Raw genomic sequence first — 22,090 nt, forward strand, 5'->3', positions numbered from 1 at the left:
CAGCAACATAGAATACTAAGAGACAGCAACAGAAAAGGTCAGACAAGAGAAACAGCAACAGACAATACAGCGAAAGCGATGGAGAGAAACAGAGGAGGGTGAGCACACAGTAGACTGTATCACTTAAAGCTCCTCCCTGGATTCTAATTACTGCACAGTGTGTGTGTGTGTGTCAGAGAGAGAGGGTGTTTGAGTACTGTGGGATTCTTCAGTTCAGTTGGTTAATTGGTGTCACGATCGTCGTATGATTGAGACCAAGGCGCAGCGTGGTATGCGTACATTCTCTTTTAATGAATGAAACACTGAACAAAAACAACAAAATCAATGAACGAAACGTGAAGCTATACGAATAGTGCAGACAGGCAACTAAACATAGACAAGATCCCACAAACACAAAAGGGAAATGGCTACCTAAATATGATCCCCAATCAGAGACAATGATAAACAGCTGTCTCTGATTGGGAACCATATCAGGCCAACATAGACATACCAAAAACCCTAGATGACCCACCCTAGTCACTATTACGCCCCAACCAACACAGAGACAAAACAGCTTACTATGGTCAGGGCGTGACAATTGGATAGGTCAGAGTCTATGTTTGACGTTGTTGAGTGTTTTTTGGCAATACACTGGGTAGATCAGTGGTCACCAACTTTTTCTTTTTTTTAAACAATACTTTATTTTTAAAGTATTAACTTAATATAATCAGTTCTGTAGAAATGAGGTTTGTGCAGTAGGCCTAATACATTATCATAGCATATCGGCTATATGCCTGGCCTGCCAATACTGTTCTTCTCAGACCATAATATATTTCAAAACTCAAGCTTTGATAAGAAAATGGATCAGTTGGTGTACTTGCAAGGTACAGCTGAGCATAAATTGAAATAATGGTGCTTTCAAGTCAATTGGGACCTAAAAAGAAATGAGGTGAAATCATAGAGTCAGTGATTTTCAGGTCAAATCATGGAGTCAGTGATTTTCAGATCAAATCATAGAGTCAGTGCTTTTCAGATCAAATCATAGAGTCAGTGATCTTCAGGTCAAAACATAGAGTCAGTGATCTTCAGGTCAAATCATAGAGTCAGAGATCTTCAGGTCAAATCATAGAGTCAGTGATCTTCAGGTCAAATCATAGAGTCAGTGATCTTCAGGTCAAATCATAGAGTCAGTGATCATCAGGTCAAATCATAGAGTCAGAGATCTTCAGGTCAAATCATAGAGTCAGTGATCTTCAGGTCAAATCATAGAGTCAGTGATCTTCAGGTCAAATCATAGTGTTAGTGATCTTCAGGTCAAATCATAGAGTCAGTGATCATCAGGTCAAATCATAGAGTCAGAGATCTTCAGGTCAAATCATAGAGTCAGTGATCTTCAGGTCAAATCATAGAGTCAGTGATCTTCAGGTCAAATCATAGAGTCAGTGATCATCATGTCGGAAAGTCTGAGCTCTATCTAGAACTGTTTATACGCACACTCACAGGGCCCTACACACTCACAGGGCCCTACACACTCACAGGGCTCACAGGGCCCTACACACTCACAGGGCTCTACACACTCACAGGGCCCTACACACTCACAGGGCCCTACACACACACAGGGCCCTACACACTCACAGGGCCCTACACACTCACGGGGCCCTACACACTCACGGGGCTCTACACACTCACGGGGCCCTACACACTCACGGGGCCCTACACACTCACGGGGCCCTACACACTCACGGGGCCCTACACACTCACGGGGCCCTACACACTCACGGGGCCCTACACACTCACAGGGCCCTACACACTCACAGGGCCCTACACACTCACAGGGCTCTACACACTCACAGGACCCTACACACTCACACACTGACTCCAACACACACAAACACTCACTTCATAAGTTGCTCACACACACATAATATGCACATAAATGTATACTTACTCTACACACACACACTCACATAAAATCATAATATACGCTGTTGTTACGCTGTTTATCATATATCCTGAAGTCTAGTCACCTTACCCCTATACAGTATCTACCTCTACCACTCCAGTGTATACCCAGAATACCTGTTCTGGGTGGGTTTCCTGTCACCAGGTATCGTACCAGACCCATGACAGCCAGGGTCATGATGCTGGCCGTGCTGAAGATCATCCCCATCAGGCCATAGTACAGGCAGGAGGAGTCCCCTCCAATCCAGGCGTGGTTGAAGAGTGAGGCGATGGACAGGGGGTACATGCTGAGAGCCATGCCTATGTCTGTCACCGCCAGGTTGACTGTCAGGAGCTCCGGGGCCTTGAGGTGAGTTGGCCGGAGTGCTGAGGTCACCAGGACCGCAGCATTACCCAGGACCGACAGCACCGCTGGAGGGGGGAGAGAGAGACTTCAGTCAGTCAAATAAACTGGAAGAGCGAGCAACGGTTCATCAACTAATCTAGCAATCAATTAACCAATCAAGCTCGAAGAAAGAGAGAGAGAGAGAGAGAAGAGGTTAGTCACTAGATGTCTATGGTAGAGATAATAGGAGTAGAATGTGCCAAACAGTCATTCTCCAGCATGGCCAGATATTGGTGTTCCAGGGCAGAGCACGGCAGAGTACTGAGCATCGCATGGGTGAGTGGACACTATTAATCCCTAAGTGCAGTATTTGTCATGGTAGAATGGCTCCTAAACTGAAGCCCTTGATGTATTGGTAATGACAAGATGGCACAAAGGCCTCATTCCCTTCATCCACCTTTTTGTCTCTCCCTCTTTTCCTCTCCCTCAGGGGCTGAGGAGTGTCATCGGGGATACAGAATGTTCTATAAAAGCAACATTCAATCATTTGTTATGGATAAACGTTTGCTTCAGTACTGCCACTTGCAATGGTCTTTTAAGAGCGTCTCTCTCTACTTGCATTGTGAGAACTAACCTAATGCACCATCCTACAGTACTGAGGAAATGTGGAGACGTGGACACTGCCCAAATCAACTGTCTGGGAGTTTAGGGGTTTGGATGGTGTTTGCAGAGGAAATGAAAGGGAATTAGATGGGAACCCTCCTGCATCCAGTATCATTTCCTGGGGTGTCTTATCTCCAGTCCACTTTTTGTTAGAACTGCTAGGCCGATAGCTGGGAACGTTTGAGCATTGACCGGCCCCAAGTAGGATGTGCTTTAAATGTGCTCTACGTCGCCTATTTTAATAAATCTAAAACACAAACTAAATAATGACTCAATATTTTCCTATTTACCCTCTACATCTATCTATTCATAGCCATCATATTGAAATAGCAATGCAAGCAACATCTGTGGTGGTTTGTTAATGAGCTCATTATCTAATGCGCTTAAGACTTCTATTTTATAATGCTGTGTTTTTTGGGACATTTTCACCTGGTCAATTATTGCAATGAAAACCACATGAACTGAGCTGAACACACTGTTATTCGTTCTAACTGCTTGCCTGCATTAATGCCCCATTTGGTATAAAGACAAATATTATTTAATTGAATTGAGTCAAACACTATCCCAACACATTTAGCACACATTTTCATCCAAAGCGACTTACCGAATTCACCGACTTATATTCAGTGTTTCTTGCGGGAATCTAAACCACAATCTCACCATCTGTGAGAGACAAGGCCTGCTTTGACAGTGGACAACTGGTGAAACTACACTTAATGCTCAAAACATTAGGAGCACCATCCTAATATTGAGTTGCACCCCCTTTTGCCCTCAGAACAGACTCAATTAGTCAGGGCATGAACTCTACAAGGTGTCGAAAGCATTCCACAGGGATGCTCACTCATGTTGACTCCAATGCCTCCCACAGTTGTGTCAAGATGGCTGGATGTCCTTTGGGTGGTGGACCATTCTTGATACACACAAGAAACAGTTGAGCGTAAAAAATCCAGCAGCATTACAGTTCTTGACTCACTCAAACTTGTGCGGCTTGCACCTACTACCATACACCGTCCAAAGGCACTTCAATCTTTTGTCTTGCCCATTCACTCTCTGAATGGCACACATACACAATCCATGTCTCAATTGTCTCAAGGCTTAAAAATTATTATTCAACCTGTCTCCTCCCCTTCAAATACACTGATTGAAGTGACATCAATAAGGGATCATAGCTTTCACCTGGAATCACCTTGTCAGTCTATGTCATTTTCCTGTTTTGTACACTCAGTGTATATTGTTGTTTTATTAGTGGCCAGGGCAGGGACATCATTATGCTATTTCACACAGGGTAAATCTGTTTCAGTGAAATTGGCTAGAGGTAAGGAATAGAGAGAGGATAGATTGAAGAAAGTGGTGAGGGATAAGGAGAGGATAGATAGAGATTATGGAGGATAAAGTATGGATAGTCTGAGAATAAATAGATGGAGGATAGAGGAAGGATAGACTGAGAATACATAGATAGAGGATAGAGGAAGGATAGATTGAGAATCTGTACGTATGTAAGTACATAGATGGAGGATAGAGAGAAAAATGAAGATGTAGAGGACAGATGGAAGATAGAGAGTGATAGAGATAAGGAGAGAAAATTGAGAAAGCAGAGAGTGTTGGAGATAGAGAGAAGATATCTGGAAGATAGGATTGTGGATGAATATGTACTGTATGTGTATTGAGGCAGGATAGTTGAGAGACAGAAGGGTTGAGATGCGTGCTGCTCAAACTCTGCCCAGGCACAACAGCTTTGTTCGTGTGTCTCAGTACTAGTGAACATCAAATATGGCTGTGGATAAATAATATACCAGAGCACTCACATAGGTAGGCTATAGGAGATACACAATATTCTCTTTGAATAGAACTATAAGATATGACTATTCTTTCATTCTCCAGGTAGTTGTTATATAATCAATTATAAAATGGCTTTGGAGAAATTACACATGGATACCATTCAACTACTCAGTATGAGACAAAAAACTACTCAGAACTACTAAGAATGCACCATAATGGACATCCAGTCCTTCAGAGAGTGGTTTAAAGTCATAGATTAAACTATGTGGGAGCTTGCGTGGGATGTTGCACATTATTTACTTTTATCCTCCTTTAGGCATAAATATTGAGATCAAGTTCTCACTCAATTTCAATTGTTAATAAATGGAAAAAAATCCCATTTTACATGCTTCATTAGCAACTGGTATAGACTGTCAAAGTGGAATGAATTCTTTAAAAAATGTTACTAATGAATAAACAATGAAAGCTGAAATATCTTGAGTCTATAAGTATTGTGGAAGGACCACCAGAGGGCAGGCTTCGGACTGCATGGTGCCGCTGCAACTTTCCAACGCCTCATGGATGCCATTCTACGGCCCCATCAAGAGTATGCAGCGGAGTACATAGACGATGTGGTCATCCACAGCGAGGACTGGGATAGTCACCTCCTGCGATTACGAGCGGTGCTCGTGAGTTTGGAAGCTACAGGGTTGACGGCCAATCCAAATAAATGCTGCCTGGGCCTGTCCGAAGCGGAATACCTGGGGTACACCGTGGGGAATGTGAAAATACGCCCACAGGCAGAGAAGACCAGGGCAATTCAGGACTGGCCGCGACCCCGGACCAAGCGGGACGTTCGGGCCTTCTTAGGGATAACGGGATATTATAGCCGTTTTATCCCGGGATATGCAACCATTGCCAACCCCCTCACAAACCTCATCAAGAAAAACTTGCCAAACCAGGTAGAGTGGAAAGACGAGACGGAAGAGGCCTTTCAATTGCTAAAAGATGGCCTGTGTTCTGATCCCGTCCTACAGGCTCCGGACTTCTCACAAGAGTTCATTGTGCAGGTCGACGCCTCGGATACGGGGCTCGGAGCCGTACTAGCTCAGGGTAAAGGCGAAGCAGAGAAGCCGATTCTCTTCATAAGTAGGAAGCTCAGCGATCGGGAACAGAGGTATGCTACCGTAGAGAAAGAGGCCTTAGCCATTAAGTGGGACCTCGATTATCTCTGGTACTACCTACTGGGTCGGAGATTTGCATTAGTTACTGACCATGCTCCCCTCACGTGGATGGCTGGTAAGAGAAACAATAACAACAGAATAGCCAGATGGTTTTTGTCTTTACAACCGTTCTCTTTCCATGTCATCCACAGGGCCGGATCGAGGAACGGGAATGCAGACGCGCTGTCCCGACGCGACCAAGACAGGGCGTCTGGCGCCCGACCCTCCGGTTCGGTCCTGAGGGGGAAGGTATGTGGAAGGACCACCAGAGGGCAGGCTGGGCTCACGGATAGTAACCTAACAAGGCATGGGAGACAAGGTAACCAGAGGCAATTAAGCACAGCTGACGGTACTAATGACCTATTCTCCTTCCCTTATAAGAGAGAGTATGGAACCAGCAGGAGGGAGGAAAAACTATCTCTGGAAGATGGCCACCGAGACCGAGGAGCTATCCATGAAGAACCACTAAGAGGGTGACAATCCCGTGACTTTTGTTGTAGTTTAAAGACAATCGTATTGTGTTCCTGTTTGATCTGGAGAAGAAGATGTATGTTTTTTTTCTTGGGAGATTTTCATTGATTATGTTGGAGTGTTGGTGTTGACCAAATGCCCTCAATAGAGAACTGTGTTCAATCAAGAAAACCTACTCCTGACTCGTTTGTTCCACCTTTCCGCTTCAGAGTGACGCCCAATTACTTGGTCCGCTCACAGTATTCAACTCCTTTGTTAAAACTTCTTATGGCTGCAGGGGCAGTATTGAGTAGCTTGGATGAAAGGTGCGAATTTCAAACGGCCTGCTCCATAGTCATAGTTCCTAATATTTGCATATTATTATTAATATTGGATAGAAAACACTCCAAAGTTTCTAAAACTGTTTGAATTATTTCTCTGAGATTAACAGAACTCATATTGGCAGGCAAAATCCTGAGTTGAAATCAAACCGGAAGTCAGAAATCTGAGATTGTCTGTATTCAACAGAGTCCCAAAAGAATTCCAAATGACGTATGGCAGGGGTTGCACTGCCTAGGGGTTCCACTAGATGTCAGCAATAAATAGAAATTCCAGTGAGACTTCTATGGTGTTCTGGGAGAGAATGAGAGCAGAATCAGTCAGGTGTCCATCAAGCAGCCACTCGCGTAACATCCCTCTTCCGCATGCAAGCCACCGCCGTTCCATGGCTCACGCAGACAGAAGGAATATTCCGGTTGGAACTTTATTGAAGCTATATGTTAAAAACATCCTAATGATTGATTCAGTACTTAGTTTGAAATGTTTCTTCGACCGGTAATATCACATTTTGAAGTTTTTGTCCGATATGAAGCTGACCAGAATTAGCTTTTGGATATGTTTACAAAACGCGCTAACAATTGGACATAAATAACGGATTTTTTCGAACAAAACAAACATTTATTGTGGACCTGGAGTTTCTGCTAAGCCTTCTGATCGAAACCAACAAAGGTAATGAAATATTTATAATATATTTTGTTGTTTATAGTGACGCTATCTTTGCAGCTGTGATATGCTAATTTGAGCGGCGTCTCAGATTATAGCGTGCAGTTATTTTTCCTTAAAGTTTTTTTTAAATCTGACATTGCGGTTGCATTAAGGAGAGGTATATCTATAACTCAATGTGTATAACTTGTATTATCATCTATATTTATGATGAGTATTCATGTTGAAACGACGGGCTATGCAAAGTCACTTGATGTTTTTGCATTTGGTGATTCTTGTAGCCTCAATGTAAACTCAGATTTTTTGATATAAAAATGAATTGAATCAAACAAAACACGCATGTATTGTGTAACATGAAGTCCTATGAGTGTCATCTGATGAAAATAATCGAAGGTTAGTGAATCATTTTATCTCTATTCTGGTTTTTGTGATGCTATCATTAGCTGGGAAAAATGCTATGATTATTTTTTGTTTGGTGGTGATCATTTCTGGTGCTTTCGCTGAAAAGCCTATTTGAAATCGGACAGTTTGGTGGGATTAACAACAAGATTACCTTTAAAATGATATAAGACACATGTATGTTTGAGGAATTTTAATTATGAGATTTATGGTTTTTGAATTTGGCGCCCTGCACTTGGACTGGCTGTTGTCATATTGATCCCGACTTAGGGCTTGCAGCCATAAGAAGTTTTAAGGCAAGCCTAAATAAGTTAATGAGTAAAATTGTGTTGAACAAGTCACATAATAAGTTGCATAGGTAAAAAAAAATAAAAATCAGGCATTGAATATCCCTCTGAGCATGGTGAAGTTATTCATTAATCTTTGGATGGTGTATCAATACACCCAGTCACTACAGAGATACAGGCATCCTTCCTAACTCAGTTGCTGGAGAGGAAGGAAACCACAGGATTTCACCCTGATTCCAAAGGTGACAATAAAACAGTTACAGAGTTTAATGCCTGTGATAGGAGAAAACTGAGGATGGATCAACAGCATTGTAGTTACTACACATTACTAACCTAATTTACAAGGTGAAAAGAAGGAAGCCTGTACAGAACACAAATATTACAAAACATGCATCCTGTTTGCAACAAGGCACTAAAGTAATACTGCAAAAAAAACTTGGCAAAGCAATTAACGTTTTGTCCTGAATACAAAGTATTATGCAAATCCACTACAACACATTACTGAGTATCACTCTTCATATTTTCAAGCATAGTTGTAGCTGCATCATGTTATGGGCATGCTTGTAATCATAAAGGACTGGGGAGTTTCAGGATAAAAAGAAACGGAATAGAGCTAAGCACAGGCAAAATCCTAGAGGAAAACTTGGATCAGTCTGCTTTCCACCAGACACTGGGAGATGAATTTACCTTTCAGCAGGACAATAACCTAAAAACACAAGGCCAAATCTACACTGGAGTTGCTTACCAAATAGACAGTGAATGTTCCTGAATGGCCGAGTTACAGTTTTTACTTAAATCTTCTTGAAAATCTATGGCAAGACCTAACAATGGTTGTCTAGGAATGACCAACAACCAATTTGACAGAGCTTGAAGAATTTAGAAAATAATAATGAGCAAATGTTGCACAATCCAGGTATGGAAATCTCTTAGATCCTTACCCAGAAAGACTCACAGCTGTTATCGCTGCCAAAGGTGCTTCCACAAAGTATTGACTCAGGGGTATGAATACTTATGTAAAAGCAATATTTCAGAATTACATTTTCAATAAACATGTTTTAACTTTGTCAGTATTGTGTGTAGATGGGTGAGAAAAATAATTTAATCAATTTTGAATTCAGGCTGTAAAACTAAATGTGGAATATGTCAAGGGGTGTGACTACTTTCTGAAGGCACTGTACTGTACATATAGGTAGAGTTAATGCTAAAATAGCCAATACAGATAGTAAAATAATTAAGCAATAGCTATCTGGACTAACTAGCAGTCTTATGTCTTGGGGGTAGAAGCTGTTCAGGGTCTTGTTGGTTCCAGACTTGGTTCATCGGTACTGCTTGCCGAGCGGAAGCAGAGAGAACAGTCTATAAAAGAAGACCAAAAATGTAATCAATTTTAACATGGACAGCAGAGAAATATGATTAGTATTTCCGACATTGAAGAAGATCTATACACATGTAGGATCTTAATTGTATCACTCTTTTGTTGCTGCAAAGCAGGAAATGCAAACTTATAGTGCATTTGAGTTTTAAAAAGGCTTCTAAAGTTTCCACTTTGAAATTACAGACTTCATTTGATCTAACGAAAAACAAATCAACCTATAATCCACATAACAATTCACATTTCCTGTTGATGCAGGATTTTCTTCCTGCTGTAGCAAACTGGCTAAAATTAAGATCCTACATCTGTATGAACCTTAATATTGATCATAGCTCACAGCCAGACAGAACATAGCAGCATGCCATGACTTCTAATGAGTTGGATTCAATGAGGAAGATTAGTTGTTACGTAGGCCTAATCAATGGCATCACAAGGTGAGGAGCCCCCAAAGGAACTCAAGTAATTTCTACCAGCAACCGTTCTCCTTGTACATCCATAAGTGCTCAACATGCAGGTAATTGGTCTCATAATGACTACCGTGGATGGAGGTAAAGCCATCCAGGAGAATGAGCTCTGACCCCAGGTGGGCTGATGTAGATCTGTCTCCAGCAACCAGTCATCATAATTATTAACCCCCCCCATTTGTAGCGCCCCAGTGAGTGCATTTAATTGATCCAATTTGCTGGCCTAATTAATTTATCCTCGGCTAAGATATGATACAGGGCTGTAATCCCCATGAGGCTACCCACTTGGCACAGACGTCAGTTCAACATCTAGATTTGTGTCACTTTTTTCATAATTTAATGAAAAAAAGTTAAACTTAGCAAAGACATAAACAAATAAACAATAAACTAACACGAACTGTGACTACAGAGGTGCTACGTGCACTAACTCAAAACAATATCCCATAAAACACAGGTGGAAAAAATGCTATTTAAATATGATCCCCAATTAGAGACAACGATTACCAGCTGCCTCTAATTGGGAATCATACAAAATCACCAACATAGAAAAACAAACCTAGAACCCCACATAGAAATAATAAACTAGACTAACCCCCCAGTCACACCCTGACCTACTCCACCATAGAAAATATGGACCCTCTATGGTCAGGACGTGACAATTTGATCGTCATTTGGTTGAGTTGTCAACTAATGTGAATTCAACGTGAAATCAACTAAAAATGTCACCATGTCATTAGTTGTGTGAAAAATAAACAAAATGCCCTTAAGTTTATGATTTTTTGCAAATCCATTTAGTTTTCCACATTTTTTCAACGTCGCCACATTTAGTTTTTGGTTTGAAAATATATGGAAACAATGTTGATTCAAACAGTTTTTCCCCAGTGGGTCCTGTTGAACAGCATCTTACTGGATGCAATGAGAAGGATTCCACCAGACCTTAATTAGCTATAACAACCACAAGAGCACCTAAGGGGACTGTATCTGTCAACATCAGATCAAGGAGACTCATGTAGCTCATCAATTAGCATTCTGAATAAAACTTCATTTTGGAATAGCATAGAGTTGAGGGATTGGCACTTCTACAAAGAAAGTAAGGAAGTGTTTCCAGTAAGCTACAATTACACAGACAATTGTAAAATATAATGACAATGAGCTAGTAAAAAAATGCACAGAGGAGATTGATGGGTCCAATTGATTTGACTCTGAGGGTTCACCAATAGTATTTTCCCTTAACTAGATGCATGGAAAGGCATTGATCATTCCTGGTATTCACATCATGTCATAACAGTGACACAATCGGTGAAAGGTATTGAAAGCCTGCTACAATACTGATCATTTCATGAGATGGAGGAGACTCCTCCATCTCTCTCTCTCTCTCTCTCTCTCTCTCTCTCTCTCTCTCTCTCTCTCTCTCTCTCTCTCTCTCTCTCTCTCTCTCTCTCTCTCTCTCTCTCTCTCTCTCTCTCTCTCTCTCTCTCTCTCTCTCTCTCTCTCTCTCTCTCTCTCTTTCATAATGTCACATGTGTAATTATATTCCTCTCTGTTATTCCTCTCTGTTTTCCCTCTTTTCTCAGATTACGGCAAAATCGAATAAAATATATGACTGGAACGACTGGAACAAACTGCAAAAATCACTGAAGCTGGAGACTCATATCTCCCTCACTAACTTTAAGCACCAGCTGTCAGAACAGCTCACAGATCACTGCACCTGTACATAGCCCATCTGTAAATAGCCCATCCAACTACCTCATCCCCATACTGTTATTTATTTTGCTCCTTTGCACCCCAGTATCTCTACTTGCACACTCATCTTCTGCACATCTATCACTCCAGTGTTTAATTGCTAAATTGTAATTATTTCACCACTATGGCCTATTTATTGCCTTACCTCCCTTATCCTACCTCCTTTGCACACACTGTACATAGACTTTTTCTATTGTATTATTGACTATCCATGTGTAACTCTGTGTTGTTGTTTGTGTCGCACTGCTTTGCTTTATCTTGGCCAGGTTGTAGTTGTAAATGAGAACTTGTTCTCAACTAGCCTACCTGGTTAAATAAAGGTGAAATAAAACAAATCATAAACCAAGCTTCATAATCCATTATGGACCTATAATCATCATGCCTCAACTCTCATAACCTACCAGGGGTCCCCAATTACATTCAGCCATGGGCCAATTTTTCCTTGAGTGGATGGTCGGGGGTCCTGAACATATAATTTATTATTTGTACACTGTAAATTGACCACAAGAATCCCAAACAGATATAGTATTTGACATAAACTAAATCATTTCAAACCTTGATTACTTTGGGATACGATCACATTCTCCTCTCTATTTATGCTTGGGAATACTTGGGGAAAGATTTCCCGGAATTAAAATCACTTTGAGCTGGTTTACTGGTGATTTCACAGTCTTTTATGTCCACATAAAACATGTGTTTTTTTAAGCAGGATTTTATTATTTTATTATTAGTATTTTTTTTGCTCAGAAAACTTGGAGGGGTGAAATATAACCGTGACCATAACCATACTAATAGGTTGACATCCCACTCCGTTACCTTTTTCCTCTCCAATAGGAACCTCTCCACATCTGACCTGTTTTATCACCCTTCTCCCCTCTCCTAACCTGTTACCCAGAAAACATGCTTGAGGTCCAGCTAGCTACAGCAAACATAATACTGGAACATTAATTAGAAAATTGATTGCAGCCCACGTTTCTCACATTAGAGATATTTGATTAATGTGGCCTGAATGACTCTGGTTTCAATCTCGTTTATATAACGTCTCCCTCCACCTCAACACACCACCCTCCCCTCCAACCCTCCCTCCAAACCCCGCCAGTCCCATATTCTGATGGAGATTTAATTAAACCAAGGGTAAATATTGTGGCACTACATGTTCATTCTTCCTCCACAGGTTTATAATCTGAATGTAATCTCCCATTGTTCAGTGAAAGGGAAGGATGTGAGGCTTTGTCCTTTAGAAAGCCAACAGTACCTTGACAGAACAATCCACAGCAACCGTTGGTGGAAAAGGAGAATCAGTGGTGAAATTTCTCAATGGAAATGATTTATGATGCATCTACAATGTAAATTCATTGCTGCCTGTGTGAAGTAGACATGCCGCCTATGTCAGGTTACTTGAGTGGCCAACTGAAAGACCTTTGTCAATAGAAAATATCTTTCTATTTTCATGTATAAAGAATGGCATGTTTTCCTTGTGTCACTGGGAGAAAGAAATGAATCGTGAACATCTGTAAGTCTTGACATCTTCTGCAATTTGAACTTTCCAAAAACACTCATTTTCGTTGTGCCTTACTTACAGTAACATGGTCCTGGTCTCGTTGGAGGAGGTTAGGGTTGATGATCGGGATTGAAATTTGCCTTTCAATTATTCCTCCCTTACTTACAGCCTGGCGATGCATGATGTCTTATTCAGAGAGTTAGACCTGAGCCAGGTGATGTTCTGCTCCGATGACCCGACACCACATCACCACATTACCCTGTTGTTTGTCATATTTAGACACACACAGGCCAGATCAGGCCAGACAAGGAAAACCAAATGTTGATTACACAAATATCACAATAACAGCTGGAGTTTTGTTACACCTCTATGCAATAAAGTTGCTCCTTATTGTAGGTAGACAGACACATGCATTAATCCAAGCCATTTATAAAGACTCTGGCATGAATACGTTTAACTCTCCCAAGGTGCATGTGTTCTGAGGACAGTAACCTGATGATCACCTCTTCTGTCACAGAACTAACTGCCTCTGTAGCAACATTTTTAAATTTTTGAGCATAGGCCTATTTATTTCTGTAACAGCACACTCACTTATCACAAATTGTAAGCTAGTTACAATGCCTCCTACAGACATGATTGACATTGGGGAAAGAGGGTAGGCTGTCAGCTGACCATTGATGTTCACGATTGATGTAAATCTGCTAGTTAGCTAGCTGGTTATTTTCTTACTGATTATGATTTATCTTCAATGCTCCTAAATAATAACTTCATAATATAGCCTAATATTATACATGTTCTAACCCATGATATATCGCTGGCTGGCTAGAGGCTTGTGTGATTATTTTAGTATATGGTGGTTAGTTAGAGTCTATGCCTGTGTTCAGTGCATCATTTGTAAATCAGGAGGTGCCGGAAACAGAAAGTTAGTGCAAGAGGGGGTGAAATCACCTTTATAATAAAGCATTGCACATCATCACATGTGCGTAGTGGCATAGAGCAGTAGAGTAGAGGCTCTTCCAGAAGTTGCACACATGGGAAAAAGGTTTTGTACCCTAGGGTCTGGAAATAATGTGTCCTTTTATCACAGCATTTCATGTCATTTTACATGACTGGAGACTTTGGCAGAATACTTTTTAAAATTTTGCACAATACATCAAGATGACAGGTTACTTTGACTTTGACAAACTGAGATCAATAAAAACAACCTCGTCTTGAATCCATCAATAGCCTAGGTGTGTGGAGACACACATATTGTAAAATTAAGCGAATATTTTGTCCTAAAATTGCTTTCCAGTTTTACTGACTCGCCAAATAACGCAAAGCTCTTGTGAGAGCAAAATTGCAAGATTATGTTATAATGCTGTTTTTGCATCAAATAGTTGTTTTATGCAACAGAATAGAGGGTTCTTATAACTCTATTGTGTCTGTGTGAACTGAAAGTGAGCCTCTGGGGGATTTAACACTGACAGAAGATGTACCATGTCTTTGGGTGATACCATATCCCAGAGCATGAGTTAATGTTTCTGTACTGGGGTACCAGTGGGAGATGGCTACACTTTGGAGTTGGGGGGCCAGAAACTGGTCTCTACACAATGAGGACAGTTTTTACAGCAGATACTGTCTGCTGTGAATTATAAGTATCTTTCATAAAAATCTTAAAATTATGATACTTTCCATACATTTGTTGTTTGTCACATAGACTGAAGGAGGATGAACTTTGCTATAAAATGCTGTGGCTCGAACCAGCTGGTTGAGTTATCATTGATCACCTCCAGGGGTGATTACCAACCAGCTGGTTGAGTTCTCATTGATCACCTCCAGGGGTGATTACCAACCAGCTGGTTGAGTTCTCATTGATCACCTCCAGGGGTGATTACCAACCAGCTGGTTGAGTTCTCATTGATCACCTCCAGGGGTGATTACCAACCAGCTGGTTGAGTTCTCATTGATCACCTCCAGGGGTGATTACCAACCAGCTGGTTGAGTTCTCATTGATCACCTCCAGGGGTGATTACTTACCAGCTCCATTACTGCAGTAATTAAATAATAAAGTTTGATTGCTGTGAAGAAATGTTAAAAGTCTCTCCTTTTGATTACAATAATTCCACCACACTGTTACGCGGAGTGGAATAGGGAAACCCAAGAGCAGACTCAGACGAGGAGACTGGGATGAAGTAACCAAGGTATTTATTGAAACAGCGGGGGAAGATGGAGTGCAGGCCAGGGGAAGCTCGGGCGGGTTGCAGGAAACCAGGTGCGGAGGCTGAGGTTGGAGCGAGAGGGGTTGGGACAGGGCAAGCAGGTCCGGAGGGGAATCCAATGGAGCAGTAGAGTGGGGAATACAGGGCAGAGTAGCAGGATGAAGAGCCATGGGACTGGAGACAGGAACCAGAGTCAGAGCGAGCAGAACTGTAGTGTGTACTGTGTCAGGCAAGGAAAACAGGCACAACGGTTAACAGGATCTAAATAGTAACAAACAGCTAGAAACGTAGACTGACTGAGCAGAGATTACAATCTGGCAGTGTGGAAGTGGCAGGACTGAGTATTTGTAGAGGTCTTGATTATGGAACAGATTGCAACTGGTGGGGATCTGCTCTGTCTCCGCCCACCCAATCACACACAGGGAGAGGGAGAGAGCACTGGGGGAGTGGCGGCAGGTCAAGGAGACACAAGATGAGCAGTAGAGGGCGTGGCAGGAGCAGATGTAACACACACTCTCGGCGATGGCCGATGCACTTGTGAAAAAAATCCTATCTCTCACTCTCTGTTCGCTCAATAGGCCTATTTGGAAGTTGATCAAATATTTTGGTAGCCTACAGCATACAGATTTGAATCCTTTCTTTCCAACCTGTGTTTTCCCATGATTGTATTTGAAATATAGAGAAAGGCCTGTTTTGTCTGCATGCTGTTCACTGACAGATTTGCCATGCGTTCCTGACTGTAGGCTCCTGTATGCCTTCATTGTCTTGTTTTTGGGCTACAAACAATCCACAGCTAAGCAATTTAAAAAAATAAGCTATTGATACTCTGTGGCTAAATTATAGGCCTTCTCATGGTGTAGTAGGCTATTCTGAAATATTGCATTTCATTCTGAACAGACAGTAGTAATTATATAACTTTATAACTAACAAATGTACTTCTCTTTCAGGGGTGCTGCAGAAACTCCAGCAACGCTGTGAGGATGAGACTTGCAGGCTCATGTCTATCAGAGCCACTGAGGTTTAAAGAACTGGAGACTGCGTCCAAGATGTCAGACCATTTTTTTCAAGGTAATCAAGGTACTCACATTCACATATGCCGATTCATGGACCGTCTATATCCAAGTTGCATCTGCTTTATGCGGACCAACATCACATTGGATGAATATAAAATGTTAATATCGTAGCGAATATCTTATAAAGAATTATGAATTGCAATTTGTTGTGGCTAATGTAAAATAGTTGGCTAATGTTAGCTAGACTAGGGGTTAGGGTTAGGGGTTAAGGTTAGGGTTAAGGCTAAGGCTAAGGTTAGGGTTAGGGGAAGGGTTAGCTAACATGCTAAGTATTTGCAAAGTAGCTAAAAGGTAGTAAGTACATTTTACACATTTTAACCAACAGGACACTTTCACTGCTGGAAGCTGAGGGCCAGGGATGACAGTGTAAAGTAGAAAGTGAGAGAACTCCAATATTTATGGCACCTGGGTATGAAAAATGTATGAAATGCATTTGTGAGAGAGTGAGCAGGGATAGGAGTGTGTGTGTGTGTGTGTGTGTGTGTGTGTGTGTGTGTGTGTGTGTGTGTGTGTGTGTGTGTGTGTGTGTGTGTGTGTGTGTGTGTGTGTGTGTGTGTGTGTGTGTGTGTGTGTGTGTGTGTGTGTGTGTGTGTGTGTGTGTGTGTGTGTGTGTGTGTGTGTGTGTGTGTGTGTGTGTGTGTGTGCTTGCATGCTGATGTGTGATAAAAATGTGTCTCTGTATGTTTGAGATTATTTTTTAAAGTGAGTGATTTTACGCTCAAACCTATTAACATCATGATCATGCAAGTGTTGGAGAGTTGACATGTCGAAAGTGTTTGAAATGTGAAGCTGAAAGAGAATAAAGCTTGAGTTCTACAGTCACATGAATAAAGCTTGAGTTCTACAGTCACGTGAATAAAGCTTGAGTTCTACAGTCACGTGAATAAAGCTTGAGTTCTACAGAGTCACGTGAATAAAGCTTGAGTTCTACAGAGTCACGTGAATAAAGCTTGAGTTCTACAGAGTCACGTGAATAAAGCTTGAGTTCTACAGTCACGTGAATAAAGCTTGAGTTCTACAGAGTCACGTGAATAAATCTTGAGTTCTACAGAGTCACGTGAATAAAGCTTGAGTTCTACAGAGTCACGTGAATAAATCTTGAGTTCTACAGAGTCACGTGAATAAAGCTTGAGTTCTACAGAGTCACATGAATAAAGCTTGAGTTCTACAGAGTCACGTGAATAAATCTTGAGTTCTACAGAGTCACGTGAATAAAGCTTGAGTTCTACAGAGTCACGTGAATAAAGCTTGAGTTCTACAGAGTCACGTGAATAAAGCTTGAGTTCTACAGAGTCACGTGAATAAAGCTTGAGTTCTACAGTCACGTGAATAAAGCTTGAGTTCTACAGAGTCACGTGAATAAATCTTGAGTTCTACAGAGTCACGTGAATAAAGCTTGAGTTCTACAGAGTCACGTGAATAAAGCTTGAGTTCTACAGGGTCACATGAATAAAGCTTGAGTTCTACAGAGTCACGTGAATAAAGCTTGAGTTCTACAGAGTCACGTGAATAAAGCTTGAGTTCTACAGAGTCACGTGAATAAAGCTTGAGTTCTACAGGGTCACATGAATAAAGCTTGAGTTCTACAGAGTCACGTGAATAAAGCTTGAGTTCTACAGAGTCACGTGAATAAAGCTTGAGTTCTACAGAGTCACGTGAATAAAGCTTGAGTTCTACAGAGTCACGTGAATAAAGCTTGAGTTCTACAGAGTCACATGAATAAAGCTTGAGTTGTACAGAGTCACGTGAATAAAGCTTGAGTTGTACAGAGTCACGTGAATAAAGCTTGAGTTCTACAGAGTCACGTGAATAAAGCTTGAGTTCTACAGAGTCACGTGAATAAAGCTTGAGTTCTACAGAGTCACGTGAATAAAGCTTGAGTTCTACAGGGTCACATGAATAAAGCTTGAGTTCTACAGAGTCACGTGAATAAAGCTTGAGTTCTACAGAGTCACGTGAATAAAGCTTGAGTTCTACAGAGTCACGTGAATAAAGCTTGAGTTCTACAGAGTCACGTGAATAAAGCTTGAGTTCTACAGAGTCACGTGAATAAAGCTTGAGTTCTACAGAGTCACGTGAATAAAGCTTGAGTTCTACAGAGTCACGTGAATAAAGCTTGAGTTCTACAGAGTCACATGAATAAAGCTTGAGTTGTACAGAGTCACGTGAATAAAGCTTGAGTTCTACAGAGTCACGTGAATAAAGCTTGAGTTCTACAGAGTCACGTGAATAAAGCTTGAGTTCTACAGAGTCACGTGAATAAAGCTTGAGTTCTACAGAGTCACATGAATAAAGCTTGAGTACTAAAGATTCTACAGAGTACATGCAGACAGGACCAAGGCTCCATGTTCAGACACCACCTCTGTTACACCCGAGACAACCTACAGTAAAACTGTTCCATAGCAAATAGAAAAACACAAAATCTTCAATATGACCAAGTATGGTCCGATTCAGCTCTATGGAACTGCTTGGAACTGTTGTGGAAGCATGCACTAAACAAGAGAGAGTGTGCAGAGATCAGAATTACAACTGGAAAGACTGGAGTGCTGTAGTACACTTCCAACATTCACACCTTTCAAATGTGAATTTATAAGGAATAAACAGATTCAAATTCCAAATTCACCTTTCATGTATCTTGTTTGCGTGGATATCCTTATGTATAGTCCAATTCGACATCAGACCGAGCACCAGTGAAAGATACGGTTTCCACTGCGTACAACATAAACAATCAGCAACAAATGATAAGCAACAGCTTGTGTAAAATCAATGGATGCACAATAACCATTAGTCACCTTACAAAGATCCTTGAAGGATCTAAATCTCTCTGGTCACCCCCAAAACCAATTCTTCCTTTGGCCGCCTCTCCTTCCAGTTCTCTGCTGCCAATGACTGGAACGAACTACAAAAATCTCTGAAACTGGAAACACTTATCTCCCTCACTAGCTTTAAGCACCAGCTGTCAGAGCAGCTCATAGATTACTGCACCTGTACATAGCCCATCTATAATTTAGCCCAAACAACTACCTCTTTACCTACTGTATTTATTTATTTATTTTGCTCCTTTGCACCCCATTATTTCTGTCTCTACTTTGCGCTTTCTTCCACTGCAAACCAACCATTCCAGTGTTTTTATTTTTTATTTTACTTGCTGTGTTGTATTTACTTCGCCACCATGGCCTTTTTATATTTTTATTTATTTATACATATATTTGTTTGCCTTCACCTCCCTTATCTCACCTCACTTGCTCACATTGTATATAGACGTATTTTTTTTTTCACTGTATCATTGACTATATGTTTGTTTTACTCCATGTGTAACTATGTGTTGTTGTATGTGTCGAACTGCTTTGCTTTATCTTGGCCAGGTCGCAATTGTAAATGAGAACGTGTTCTCAATTTGCCTACCTGGTTAAATAAAGGTTAAATAAAAATAAAAAATAAAAATAAACATTGTTTGTTTGCGAATGAAGGTACATGGTGGAGTTTATGAGTGTGCAGGCTCTATTTCTTTCGCACAATAACCATTCACACATCAACAGAACTAGATCACACATTACCAATCATTGAAAAGACAACTATAATGCTTTGTGTCCAATCAATTCTTCTGTAACTGCAACTTATTCTATACATTCCACTGAGTTTACAAAACATTAGGAACACCATTCTCTTTCCATGACAGACTGACCAGTTGATTCCAGGTGAAAGCTCTGATCCCTTATCGGTATCACTTGTTAAATCCACTTAAATCAGTGTAGATGAAGGGGAGGAGACAGGTTAAATAAGGATTTTTAAACCTTGAGACAATTGAAACATGGATTGTATATGTGTGCCATTCAGAGAGTGAATGGGCAAGACAAAAGATTTAAGTGTCTTTGAACAGGGTATGGTAGTAGGTGCCAGGCGCACCAGTTTGTGCTGTTTTTTTCACACTCAACAGTTTCCTGTGTGTATCATGAACGGTCCACCACCTAACCTAACCAACATGACACAACTGTGTCAACATGGGCCAGCATCTCTGTGAAACGCTTTCAATACCTTTTAAAGTCCCGACAAATTGAGGCTGTTCTGAGGGCAAAAGGGGGTGTAACTCAATATTAGGAAGGTGTTCCTCATGTTTTGTACACTCAGTGTATAACGCCTATATCGTCTACCGATATGACTTGGTGTGAAAACCTCAAAACGCAGAGAGTCTGTACAAATCCCTTTCCATCATCTCTAATCACCGTCTCCCCCCCAAAAATACATGATGCACTAATATCTAAACTCCTGCCATTTGCGTTTCAAACTCCAAACTACCAGCCCCATGCTGAATGCTGAACAGAATCCATCCACACAGGTAAACAAATGAAAAAGAAGAAGGAATAAAAGAGAACAGCAGTATCAGCTGTAAGTTACTCACCTATCACCACTAGGTACATGCCGGCCCAGTAGTCCACAGTGGGCGACAGTTTGGACGTGTATTTGTTGTTCTCCTCCATGCTCCTCTTCCACAGACAGACCAGACCAGTACGGACCAGTATTCAAACTCCCCAAACGGTGCCAGCGAGAGAAGTAGACCTCCAACAGGGACAAAGGCTCATCTGAACAAGGCTTATCCTTGACATTACCACAGGTAGCATTTTCAATCAGCTCCTAGAATCTTTATATTCCCTCTCCATAATGGACTCCCACACATATGCACCCAGACATGCTAAGTACACACACGCACGCACGCACGCACACACACACACACACACACACACGCACACGCACGCACGCACGCACGCACGCACACACGCACACACACACACACGCACGCACGCACACACACACACACACACACACACACACACACACACACACACACACACACATGTACAGTACAAACACACACACACACACTCACCACACAGCACCCCCACCTGGCCTTCCCCGCTGAGCAGATTAGGATGACAACTGTCAACTGTGAGTGTAAGTACACTCATGAAAATGCACACACTCATGTACACACACACTCCTGCCCTGGGTGAATGGTGCAGTCTTTCTATGCTCCTGTGTGTGTGTGTGTGTGTGTGTGTGTGTGTGTGTGTGTGTGTGTGTGTGTGTGTGTGTGTGTGTGTGTGTGTGTGTGTGTGTGTGTGTGTGTGTGTGTGTGTGTGTGTGTGTGTGTGTGTGTCATGGTGTGTGGAAAAAGGGAACACTATCTAATCCAGCCAAAACTCTCCTGGTCCTCCTCCTGTAGAGCGAATAACACCTTTTGGCACGGCCACAAATACAGACACACACACACACACACACACACACACACACACACACACACACACACACACACACACACACACACACACACACACACACACACACACACACACACACACACACACACACACACACACACACACACACACACACACACACACACACACACACACACACACACACACACACACACACACACACACACACACACACACACTCTAATCATTACGAGGAGAGATACTGTAGCAAAGCAGCAAGGAGAGCCCCAGTGCCTGTCGTTCCAGAGAAGCCTCATCGGCGAGAAGCTAGTACACAGCTGTTTCAACGGGTTAGGCTTCGCTTATCACATCAACTGTGAAACTAGGCATACTTACTCTCCAAGAATTACCTTGACACTGGGAAAAGTCAGAAGGCATTATTCAAAATTATCCCCGTTTTGCAGCCTCATAT

At 41.6% G+C, this 22,090-nt stretch overlaps 1 protein-coding gene across 1 annotated transcript in view; it reads right to left on the minus strand.

Moving 5' to 3' along the window:
• Positions 1-20,889, minus strand: part of opn8a (opsin 8, group member a) — a 59,690-nt gene extending 38,801 nt beyond the window's left edge. The window contains exons 1-2 of the mRNA XM_071412289.1: positions 20,802-20,889; positions 2,059-2,352 (exon numbers count right to left, since the gene is read on the minus strand). Of these exons, the coding sequence (XP_071268390.1) occupies positions 2,059-2,352; positions 20,802-20,880 (373 nt within the window). The 5' untranslated portion in view covers positions 20,881-20,889. The remainder of the gene's footprint in view (positions 1-2,058; positions 2,353-20,801) is intronic.
• Between the last annotated feature and the right edge of the window lie 1,201 nt (positions 20,890-22,090).

This window comes from Salvelinus alpinus, chromosome 8, assembly GCF_045679555.1.
Source record: "Salvelinus alpinus chromosome 8, SLU_Salpinus.1, whole genome shotgun sequence".
Taxonomy (NCBI): Eukaryota; Metazoa; Chordata; class Actinopteri; order Salmoniformes; family Salmonidae; genus Salvelinus; species Salvelinus alpinus.